This window comes from Microtus oregoni, unplaced genomic scaffold (genome assembly GCF_018167655.1).
Source record: "Microtus oregoni isolate MIOR12 unplaced genomic scaffold, Mior012 000016F_ref0000370, whole genome shotgun sequence".
Lineage (NCBI taxonomy): Eukaryota > Metazoa > Chordata > Mammalia > Rodentia > Cricetidae > Microtus > Microtus oregoni.
The window spans coordinates 21,492,817-21,505,245 of NW_024543075.1; the positions used below are offsets into that span (position 1 = coordinate 21,492,817).

At 47.1% G+C, this 12,429-nt stretch overlaps 1 protein-coding gene across 1 annotated transcript in view; it reads left to right on the forward strand.

Moving 5' to 3' along the window:
* Positions 1-2,953: 2,953 nt before the first annotated feature.
* The window catches only part of Arhgap17 (Rho GTPase activating protein 17), a 98,094-nt gene continuing 88,618 nt past the window's right edge, over positions 2,954-12,429 (forward strand). The window contains 1 exon segment of the mRNA XM_041666747.1: positions 2,954-3,121. Coding sequence (XP_041522681.1) covers positions 3,069-3,121 — 53 coding nt within the window. The 5' untranslated portion in view covers positions 2,954-3,068.

Consider the following 12,429-nt stretch of genomic DNA (forward strand, 5'->3'; position numbering starts at 1 on the left):
AGCCTGGTTACATATTGAGTTTCAGGACAGCCTGGGCTATATAGAGAAACTCTGTCTTGAAAAATCAAAACCAATCAACCAACCAACCAAACAAACAAACAAACGAAAAAAGGAACTTCATCTGTCAATGTTATGACCAAACTGACATTAAAAATCACGTCATCCACTTGTAAAGCTAATGCATGATAGGTATCGCAATGTTGTGGGATATTTTGATTGCATTCCTGAGACTGACAATAAAGTTTACTTTGAATCAGAGGGTGGAGCTTGTTACTAGTCCACCAAAGTTAGCCATAGAGGTTTTGGAGGACCGAGAACATATAGAGAGACACAGCAAGTAGTAGGGAGGGGTTTAGAAAGATTCTCAGTCCTTTTGGATTGAGGAAGGGGAGAGGAGGTAGTTTCTCTGCCATTTCTCTGATCACTCAGGTTTTTACCCCATATCTGAATCTTGAGGGTTTTTTTTAAAATATTTATTTGTTATGTATACAATATTCTTTCTGTGTGTATGCCTGTAGGCCAGAAGAGGGCACCAGACCTTACAGATGGTTGTGAGCCACCATATGGTTGCTGGGAATTGAACTCAGGACCTTTGGAAGAGCAGGCAATGCTCTTAACCGCTGAGCCATCTCTCCAGCCCATGTTTTTGTTTTTTAAATAAAGAATAAACCAACCCTTCACCACAACTGAAAGAAGACTGTCCAGTGGTCCCCAATATAATGAGAGCATCTGTTTTTCATTGTTGTTTTACTTTGCAGCCCAGGCTGACCTGGAATTTGTGATTGTCCTGTCGCAGCTTCCTGAGTAGCTGCGATTTCAGGCCTGTGTCACCAAAGTCTAGTTTCGTGGTAGCATCTGAACGTAGTGACTCAATGACTGACTCACGTTTGGCAAATGATTTAGAAGCCCCAGCAGGTCTTGCTTTAATAAGTCTTGTTGGGTGGGGTGGCATAAGCCTGTGATTCTAGCATTTGGCAGGTGGAGGCAAGAGGATTTAAATTTTAAGGCCATCCTCAGCTGCATGAGACTCCTTCTCAAGAAGCAAAACCTTATTTCAACTCTTTCTGTTGTAACTAATGTTGATGACTTGCCTGACTCAAGGCTCCACGCTTGAGTTGTGATTGTTACAGATTTTTTTCTTCCTTCCTTCCTTCCTTCCTTCCTTCTTTCCTTCCTTCCTTTTTATGAGTCAGGGTTTCTCTGTGTAACAGTCCTAGCTGTCCTAGAACTCACTCTGTAGACTAGGCTGGCCTGGAACTTACTGAGATCCACCTGCCTTTGCCTCCCGAGTGCTGGGATTAAAGGCATGTGCCACAATCGCCTGGCTTTTGCTACAGATCTTTAAGTTTCTTGGTCCTTTGCTCTCCCCCTGTATTATAGTTACTTTGCTCTCCATTGTGAGCAAATGCTGGACAAGATACAATCTGAGGGAGGAAAGGTTTAGTCTGATGTCGGCCATGATGAGGAAGGAGTAGGAGTATGATTCTGCTTGTAGGCCACACGTCCCCATGGTCAGAGACAGCAGAAGGCATTGATGGTCTCGGTTCAGCTAGCTTTCTCCTTTCCAGGCAGCTTGAGGCCACAGATCATGGAACACTGTGGCCCACATTTTGAGTGGATCTCCTCATCTCAATTAACCTAATGTACATAATTCTTCACAGACATGGGCGGATATTTGTTTCTAAGGTGATTCTAGATCCTGTTGACACTTTAAAGTATCACAAAGCTTGTGAAGGAAGCCACAGCCCACTGGATGCAGGGAGTATTGTTTAAACGGATCAAGGGCTGCAGAGCAAAGAGAACAAGGCTGTAGGTCATAAAATGCACCTGGTTCAGTTGGAGCAAATGATCCCAGCAAGTTTTCTTGCCTCACTTTGCCTGTGGGGCTATGGTCATTTAAGGCAGCAGGGACTCAGAGACTCGTGAGTGCAGAGTGAAGACCAGTCTCCTTTGGCTGAGGTCCTATGTGTATACTCAAGGGGTGGTCCTTATCTGATGGATCCTACTCTTTTAGCCTTTATCGTGGACCAGTGAGCAGCTACTGAAAAGAGTCGCAGGCCTCCATGACACTCTCTCTCTGTCTCTCTCTCTCTCTCTCTCTCTCTCTCTCTCTCTCTCTCTCTCTCTCTCTCGATACTTTGCCCTTTGAGCAGGACAGAGGTCTTCGCTCCGCTTTCTAGCTGGCTCGCTCCTGCTCTGCTAGGATATACCTTGGTCTGATCCACCGCTCTAGGTTCGGTCTACCCAGCTCAATTTAACTTCACTTAGTTCGGTTCTGCTCTCCCTCGCTTGACTCGCACACTCAATTAGGAACACACCTTCTATTCGGCTTGGCTTGGCCCGGCTCCTCTCTTTCTAGGATGGCTCGGCTCGCGGGTCCGGCTGGACAAGGCCCCAGCTCTCTGTGTTCCGCCTTGAGCGACCAGGCCCGGATCTACTGGGCTCACCCGAGTTCTAGCTGACCCCTCTAGAGTAGGTACCCAAGCTCGGCTCCGCACGCTTTTAACGCTGGGCTCTAGTTAAGAATGGCCAGCATTCAGGGTCCCCCGCGGGTCTTGGCTCCGCCCTTCTTGGTTGAGCCACGCTCGTCTACCCCGATTGGCTCAACTTCACCCCTCTCCGCTCGACGATTAGTTCAGCTCCACCCTTAAGTTCGCCTAGCTTCCCTAGGTCTTGCTGGGCCAGACTTCTCTGGTTTCGGCCCGGCTCTGACCGGCACAGCTCGACTCCACCTATCTGATTTCGGACCCGTTCGGCTTGGCCCCACCCACCTCCTTTGGGTCTCACGGGTCCCCGCCCTGATTGGCTTAGCTCCACCCATCTCGGGTCCGTTCGCACCTGCTCGACTCCACCCCTCTAGTTTCGGCCTCGTTCGGCTCGGCTCGGCTCCACTCGGTCGGTCGAGCAGAAGGGGCGGGCGGCCGAGCTGGAAGTGACGCGGCGAGGGCGGGGCCGAACTGTAGGCACGGTCGCCGCCTCCCGGGCCGGGAAGCGATGTAGGAACCGCCAGACAGTCCTCAGCTCTCCCCGGCCAGAGCCCCGCGGCCTGCCGCCGTCGCGCCGCCGCCATGAAGAAGCAATTCAACCGCATGAAGCAGCTGGCCAACCAGACTGTCGGCAGGCGAGTGCGCGGGGCGCGCCGGTGGAGGGCGCGCGGGGGGCGGGCCGGTCCTGCGCGCGACGAGCCGGGGAACGGGGAGAACCGGGCGCGGCCCGGCCTGGGCCAGCCGGGCGGGGGTCTGCGCCAAGCTGCGGCTTGGGCGCTGCCCATTGTCCTACCCAGAGAAACATCGCCCTCGGGAGCCCCCCGCGAACCTTTACTGCCCCGTGTCCCCGCCAGCCCGAGTTCTCCGCCTGCCGCGAAAACTCCGCAAACTTGTGTTCCTAACGCAGTGCCAGGCGCGCAGCTTTGGGGGCGGCGTTCCCAGGCTCTCCCCGCCGACCCGCTGTTGCAGCCTTTCTCCTCCCAGAAGACCTGAAGGGGTGTTAGACCAGAGAAGTTCAGTCTCCCTGTGAAGGAGTCGAGAAGTGCGATCTCAAAATCTAGACTATTGGGAACTTGTTGCTAGTTCTTGACGTTCAGAAGTTTGGAAAGGGAAAAGGATGTCTTTTCTCATCTTGGATGTGGAAACAGATATTTTGTGTTTCTTTGATACTGCAGGAGTGCTTGACAGGAAACACTGATTTTTTTTTTTTAATGAAAGAATACAGGAGGGACTGCACATGGGTGGCTGTAGAACAGGAACGATGTGTGCGGTTTTTAGAGCTCCAGGAGGCTGTTGTCGTGTGCTGTGCTATCTGCAACAAATATTTCAAGGTCTTGCAGGGCGGATAGCCTGGTAGCCGTGCTGAACCAATTTGCTGTTTATTCTGCACGGAGATAGATGAATTTTTTTCGTAGCTCTCGCGCTTTCCCTCCTCCCCTGACAGTTAAGGGGAGTTTGGTTTGGTTGAAGCACGTGAGACACTTCTTTTTTTTATGTGTAGGAAAATACTTTTACTTCCTCTTGAGTTTTCTAAATTTGCTTTTTAGAATGTTTCGTTTCCCTCAACTTTCTGCTAAGTTTTGTTATGAAGTTTCAAAAAAAAAAAACCCGTCTTGTAATTTTGGTATGCATTATCTTTTATCCAGAATCAGATCCTGCCCCTTAAACCCACACATGTCTATTTTTCTGTTGCTTGTAGAATTAAGAAAGAGGAAGATCAAGGCAAATAATCCTAATGGCTCAAACAAAAATATTATATAAAAATAATAATTTATGTTTTGTACCCCTTTCTCAGCAGTACGCATGGCAGAATCAAAACTTAGTGAATACCAAGATATATTATTTGTTAGATCGTTTTTATTTCTTAATTATTAATTTATTAGGTTTTGTATTGTGTGGGAAAAGGGATAACTGCTGTTTCTATGTAAAGTTCTGAGAGCTTTCTATCTTTAAAGCTATTTAGAGTTCTGTGGACTCCTGCTTCCCCTTAGCCTCCCTTCCTACTTTTACATTCCAGCCATGCCTACCCACTTTCAGTTTCCCTGAGAGCCCTTTAAGCATTATCCTCTTCCTGGACATCCTGGAAGCCTCTTTCCTCACATCTAGCTGATAGACACCTCTTAGGGATTCTTCAGGTCTCTCGGCGATAGATAGTCTCCGTGTCCTGTGAAGATCCATGATGCCCCAGATGGGCACCGTCATGATACCGCTTTTCTATAATCAAACTGCAGCCTTACCTGCTTGCGTCGCCTGTCGGACTGAGCACCCTGAGTGTCTTTCCTGTGTGTGTCTTTGATTCCCAAGACTTGTGACCCTTATCCCATGACAGATGGCCTGTCGAAATGGTTAATTCCAGGAGTCTGGCTCTTGACTACATTGCCCGGTGCTGTGGGATTAAGTATGGGAAAATGTGAACAGGATAGAGTGGTGGTGATTCATACTGGGACAGTAATTCTGGCCCTGACCTTTGACTCTGTTTAAAAATCTTTATTACTAGATGCCAGTGGAAGCTGCAGCTATTGCCGAGCTGTAAGGGTGTGGCAGCTGTGAGACTCAAGTCAGAACATCTGTTTTTACTGGGGAGAAAACCTGTTGCTCTCTTGCTGTCGATGATTTCCTAGGCTGATCTCTCTCTCTCTCTCTCGCTCTCGCTCTCACTCTCTCTCTCGTGTGTGTGTGTGTGTGTGTGTGTGTGTGTGTGTGTATGTATTCCTGTTTAACCCTACGTGGTAGAAAAAAAAAAGGAGGACAGAGCTGAGAATTATTATTGAATGGAGCCAGATGGTTGATAGACACCGGAAGCAGACATGGGTGTAATTTAGTTCAAAGATCAATGCTTTTCTAGCACAGATTTCTCCCAGCCGTGATCTGTATAGAGAAGGAATATATATATGAAAAAGCCCACTGTTAGTTTGTAGAGTTCTAGATGGCGCCTTGCAGGGAGGCATTCCTCTAGGATGGAATACTTGGGAGTAGCTCCACCATAAAGTTTCATGGGACCAGCAGGTGGAGGATTAGTAATGCCAAGAAAGGATGAGCTATCATGATGCAATGTGTGTACAGAGGATGGATGAGTCTATTGGTGATGTGAGCAAGGCTTATGATGTGGGTGCCCTAAAGAAGAGTAATGGGGAGGGTTGGTTTTGCCCACCTGCTCTTTGGTGAGTCAGATATTCAGTGGACACTGAGACCTTACTGCACACCGTCGTGAGACAGTAAAGAATCAGATAAATACAGGATTTCTGCCCTGGAGCTGCTCAGTAGATCTGTGGAAGAGATAGGCAAGCCCCACATAATTGTAAACATAAGATAAGCACTTTCGGAGGAGAGCTAGTACCCAGAGGAGAACCTGTCTGCCGCTGGCTGGAGGAGGCCACAAAAGCTGCACACAGGAGATGTGCAGGGCCTTTTGTTTCCTTTTACCTTCCAGTACTTCTTTCAGATTTTCTTGTAATGATTAGGTCTCTTCTGGTGATGAGAAAACACAATTCAAGGTGCCTGAGCAGGAAGGAAGTCATTGACTTGTGAGCCGGAGTCCAGACAGCGCAGCTTTTGTTGAGACAGTCTCACTGCGTAGCCCAGGAGTCCCAGTCCTCCTGCCCCAGCCACACCAGTGTTGGATTTGGTAGCATCCAGGAAGGCTTACTCTTTAGACAGGCTGGGTTCACAGACTTCCATTATCCTCAGCACAAGTCTCAGAGGAAAAGAATACTTTGTGACTGTGACCAAAGCCCCGGGATTGGCTCTCTTTCTGGGTCACAGGCCTTTCCTGGGAAATGGAATGGACTTAACCCCACCCAAACAGAGAGTGTAGGAGTGCTGGTTCCCCAAGGTAAACTGGGGTGCTGTTACAAGCAGAAGGAGAATGGGCAGACCCTGATTAGGCAAGCAAGAAAAACCCCACAGGGCTTTTCCAGTCTTGCTGTGGAAACAGAGAGGCATTCTCTCTGGAAAACTCTTAGCTTCAGCTAATCTCATGGAGACGGATGGTGCACCAGGGGATCAGGATGGTGGCGGATGGAGAATGCTGTCTGGAGCTGAGGAGGCTGTCCCGGAGGATGAGAAGTATGAAGTGAGGAGATGCGTGTGTCAAGAGAGGAACTGGAGGGATGTAGTTAGGAGCACATCCCTGGCAGAGTCTGCCCCACAGGAGTTATCCGAGTGCTGTTGTTGCTAAGTCAGGGCCGGGGAAGGACTGCAGAGAACCTGGAAGGCAAGTTCTGATATGGGGACTATGGGAATGTGGGTCTCAACTTCTGGAGTTCTCAGGAAGATGCCGGAAATGTAGATTTTGGTGACCATTAGATGGCATTTAACTCAAGTTAAACAAGCACTGTAACACGACACGACACAAAACTGTGTGGTCAGTGGCTCTGTGCTGGCATCTGCTTATCTCAGAGGACCTGGGAGTTACCCCTTTTTGGTTCCTTCTTTACCTGATACCATGGCATCGTTGGTTCTCTAACTTTGTTGGGGAGCTCATTTTCTTTTGCCGAGACCTTTATTAGGGCCTCAGTAATTATTTCACCTTTCTGCAGCGTGTTTTTACCAAGGGCTGTGCCCCGCCCCCTGGCCTGGTTTTCACCCACAGCGCTTACCATTTATATTTTATGAAGGAGGACAAATGACTCGCCTGGTTGGCACAGCGACTAAGTGACCCATGCAGAACATGGTGTGGGGCTTCTGCCCCTGCAGCCCATGTCCTTCTGACCACAGAACTCAGGCTGCCCTTTCACCCGGAAGGGTGTCATGTTTATGAACAAACATCTTAAACATCTTCCATGATCGTTAAGCCAATGCCCTCCTTCTCATAAGGAGCTTCCCTGAATTCTCCCAGCAGCTCTGGAGTGATGTGTTCATTCTCAATTTAACAATAAGGAAGCCAGAGATCAAAGAGGTCATGGAGCTGGTCCGTGACAGAGTTGCGGCTCCAAACTGGATTTGTGCTGTTGAAGCGGACATGTGTGGTGCTTCATTCATCTTCAGAGCTGCCTCCATCAGATCTCGGAAGCTGTGCGCGATGCTGCTGTAACTCAGTGGCTCGCAACCTGAGGCTGTTTTTCCTCAGGGGACTCTGGGCCTATCTGGAGGCTTTTAGAGGCTTTGCTGAGGGCAAGAGCTCTGCCACTGAGCCATTATTCAGCCTTGATTGTTATGACTTGGGTAGGTGGGGACAGTGTTGCTGCTGGCATCTTTTGCTGGCATCTGGTGGGTTGAGGCTGCAAGTCCTGAACAGTGCCAACAGCAAGGAATTGTACAGTACCAGCTGCATTGGTGCGGAGGTTTAGAAACCCGACTTAGTCCTCTTCAGTGTTCTGGGTATGTGAGTGGTCACAGCCCAAGGTGGCAGACTATCGGCTTTCAGGTCATAGATGCATTCTGTTCACTTTATTCAGTGCTTATTCATGTATTGTTAACTTTAAAGATTTAGTGCTTTTCCTCTGGAAAATATGGATCTTGTGCTTCTTCTAGAAGAATCTTGGAAATTCTGTCAGTATCAACTATCCCTGTCTAGTACAGGTCCTGGAGCCAGCTGCAGCTTTCACATTGTAGGCATCCACTCCCCACGTGCGCAGCCCATAGCTGGTGGGCTTTACCTCTTTATAGTCCTTGCTGACCTCTTCCTCATCATTGAGTTCTAAGGAGTCTCTCCAGGAGCAGAGGCAGCCGTCTGTTACAGCAGCAGGAATCACTTTAGCCAGAAGACATTGCTACCTGCTGATGTCACAGTGGTCCCCTGGCACCGTTCTGATAAAACTCTGTGAGGCAGCACTTCCTGTGCGTGTCTCTCACACACCAGCTGCTTGCTTTGCCTGCCATAGCATCTGCTCCTCACTAATTAACGGCTTCTTTCCTCTCCTTGGGTTTCAGTTTACCTCTCCCCCAGAGATCTCTGAACCCAAGGAAAGCTAGGTACCAAGCTCAGTGGCTTCCACCCAGCCTCCAATACAGCAGGAGTGGGGAAAAGATCCACATCTTGGTATCCTCTTGGTTGGATCATCTGAGGTCGCCTTGGGTGGGTTGCAGGTTGAGGAATTCTAGAATACTAATCAGCCTATTTACAGGTGTATGACAATCCATCTCCCTTTGGGGAGTCGGGGGAGTTAAAAACAGCCACAGAAGGATGTGGTCACCTAGCATCAGCTTTATTTATGACGACAACATGGGACTCATGAATCACCCCATGACACAAGTTCCTAGTGCTGGGCACCACCCTGCATGGTTTGCAGTTGTAATGGAGGGTGCACCATGCCGACTATGGAATACTTTGTATGTATCATTCTGTTTCTAAACGTAGGTGGATACCATGGTAACCAAGTAAAAATCCACTGAAACAAGTTATTTCATTCCATCTACTTGGCATCTAATTTCCTAAAGGCCTAAGGACCCATGGTTCCAGATGTGAAACCCTTGAAGCCTTTGTTTTTGTTTTGACAAAAGGGTCTTGCTCTATAGGCCAGCATGGCCTTGAACTCCTGATTGTCCTACCTCAGCCTCCTAAGTGCTGTGATGACAGGCATGCCTTCTTGTCACCTTCAGACAAGTTTCAGATTTCAGAACTTTTCAGGCCCTGGAGTAGTGTGCATATATGCTGGTATTATAGATAACTACCAGCTGAGTCTTGAGTAACAGCTTCAAACCCATCCTGTTTCTGTAGCAAAACGTGTACATATAATTATCCCAAAGGACATAGAAAACTGTAGCTGCCCATGGTAGCTTCTTGTCATCACAGGTCAAGTTTATAGTCAGTGGATTTCAAGTATGCCTGGTAAGTTTCAAATTTTATTTTATTTTTGCCCCACCGCCATGTAAAGGATTGTGGATCTATTCTAGTTATAGTAATGTACCTATATGAATGACTGTAAGTCTTTCATTTCAAATAGTGCTTTCCTTACTTTAAGAGATCAGAAACTACAATTAATAGTGTATGAGCAGGGATCACAAACTCAAGTGCCCGGGCAGATAAAGAAATGGAGTGGGAGTTGGTTTGAGAACAGGGAGTGCTGGGGGCTATTGAACACTTATCCATTTAAAGAGGGGGTTACTTTTTACCTTCAGCCAATTGTTGCCTTGGTAAACGTACATACATCTCTCTTTTTAAAAGAGAGGGACAGACATGTATTCTGCAAGTGTGAGTGCTTGTGCATATATATGTGCACCACATACATGCAGGAGCCTTCAGAGGTCAGAGAAGGCACCAGATCCCCTGGAACTGGAGTGACAAATGGCTGTGAGCTACCATGTGGGTACTGAAAACTAAACCCAGGTCCTCTGCAAGAACAGCAAGTGGTTTTACCTATCCTGAGTCATCTCTCCAGCCCCCTCGCATCTCCCATTTTCAATGATGCAGCAGAATGCTGATTTTTCTGTAAAGTTTTATGAGACCTAAGTGTTAGCAACTAAAAAGAAAAACTCTATCCATGTAAGCCAAAGAAAACATATCTGCAAACTTTATCTGGCTTTGGGCCATCTGCTTTGACCTCTAGCTTAGAGACTGATACTTGTGGCATGAAAATTTGTCAGGTGGTAGTAGTTAGCTACTTCTTAAGATGTAGGTGGCTAATTTGTTAGTCATATATTATTTTTACGTATGTGTTACTTTTATATGAAATACCTTCTAAGAAGAAGAAAACAAAAAATGTTGGTAGGTATTTTATTTTAGAACTGCCTTATTTTCTAGCCAGTTGGACTTAAAGTTATTTACCTTAGAAAAGGTAATGAAAGCCTACTTTAAAAAGAGGAATCCTTGGAGCTGGAGAGAGGGCTCAGACTTTAAGAGTACTTCCTGCTCTTCCAGAGGACTGGGTTCCTAGCACCAAAAGGTCTGCTCACAGCTGTCTGTAACTCTAGTCCACGGGATCCAGTATCCCCTTCTGGCCTGGACACTGCATACACCTGCTGTATGTAGATACATAATACATACATACATACATACTACATGTAGGCAAAGCGCTCACAAACATAAAAAATAAATCTTTAAAAATGAGAAACCTTTAAAAAAAAAAGAATGAGTTAAGAAAGGTTGTGTTATGCTATTCCTCCATTTCCAGGAGCATAATGGTCCTAGAAAACACTGCACACTCGTATATTTGTCACTGGGTACCTTTAGTATTGGTCTAGGATGCTCAGGTCTCAGAAAATGCCATTGCTATTGTCCTATGTATTTTAAATCATCTCTGGATTACTTAGTATAATTAGTGCATTGTAAATACTATATAAATGTTATGCTGTATATTTTAGGGAAGAATCGTAAAGGAAAAATCTGTTGAGGATGAAAGTAATTTTCCCTGAAGTATTTCATACCCAGGTTGGTTGAATCCATACATGGGAATACAGAGGAAAGCCAACTATAGTGGCACCAGGAAGCGCTGTTGGTCGCTTCTCCTCCCAGACCATTCCCTGGGTGACCTCAGCCCCATAACTCTCACTTCTTGATTGATGGTTTGCAATTTTTTGTTTGTTTGTTTGTTTGTTATTAGGGACAGGATTTCTCTGTAGCTTTGGAGCCTGTCCTGGAACTAGCTCTTGTAGACCAGGCTGGCTTCGAACTCACAGAGTTCCACCTGCCTCCACCTCCTGAGTGCTGGGATTAAAGGTGTGTACCACCGCCGCCTGACTGATGGTTTGTAGTTTTAAGATCTGGTCCTGGCTTCACTTCACTCCCAGTTGATACTGCCATCTTAGTCTTGAACATCTCTGGCTAAGTGTGCTGCAGAAATTGAACTCATCATGACCTTCATCTTAAATTCTCATTTTCTTAACTTTCCTACACGATGGATCTCCAGACTTGCCTCAGGCTGAATCTAATCCATCCTGTTTTGTCAAAGGAGGCTTTTTGCAACAAGCATAGTCATACACTACAATACTAGGGTTGAGTCATTAGAACGGTGACCTGGTTGGCCCATAGAATCCAGAGAGTTTACAGTGAGTTTGCTGGGCTGGGTATGCTGCTCACCAGTGAGTGCTTCTGTGGCATATGTGAAGCCCAGAGTTCTGTCCCCATTGACCATAAAACAGAACAAAAATTTTTCTTCCTTCTCCAAGGACACAAATGCCATCACAGCCCCCAGCGAGCGGTTCTGCAAGTCCTGTTTCTCCCCTACATTTTACATCCTGCTATCACTGTCATGAGCTTCCTATTCTTTCTTTTTTTTTTTTTTTTTTTTGGTTTTAGTTTTAGTTTCTTGAAACAGAGTTTCTCTTTGTAGCCCTGGCTGTCCTGGAACTGGCTCTGTAGACCAGGCTGGCCTTGAACTTTGCCTGCCTCTGCCTCCTAAGTGCTGGGATTAAAGTTATCACCCCCCCACCCCCACCCCCCCACCCCCCCCACCCCCCCCCCCCCCCGCTGCCCCCCAGCTTCCTGTTCTGATCCTTTCACGTGGTTTCTGTCCTTCCTGTCACCTTAGTCAGCTCTCATTTTTCTCCTGAACTGGATTGTCTTCCAACTAGTTTTGCTGCCGAAGGGAGCGCAGCAATAAATTGTGCAGAGCAATGTGCTCTGGGCTAGTTTGCAGCTAAGGCAAATTCCAGAAGATAGAACAGATCGGTGGAAAGCTTCTGTATCGGATGAGGAACTGTGTTGAGTGGGTAGCTCCGAATTGCTGCACGTGCAGGAGAGCATGTTTACCGTGGAAACAGTGTCCAATCTCTTTCAGTTAGTGGTAGGGACTGGAGATTCTGGGCCACGCCCTTTCAGTGATTCCTGGTTTGGGTTTCCCTATTACTGGATATTGACTGCTGAAGAAGTTTCTGTCTTCTCCTCCCTCCCCACAGTCTGCCTTATCAGAGATGCTTTGTCTAGCCATCCGTTTGGTCTCTCCTTTAATATTTCATCAGCTTTTCTTCTCTAGTTTCTCCTCTGTCACACAGGTCAAAGAGTGCTTTATAAATGCCCTACATCATAAGTCACAGGACAAGTCAAGAGGGACTCAGATGAACACAA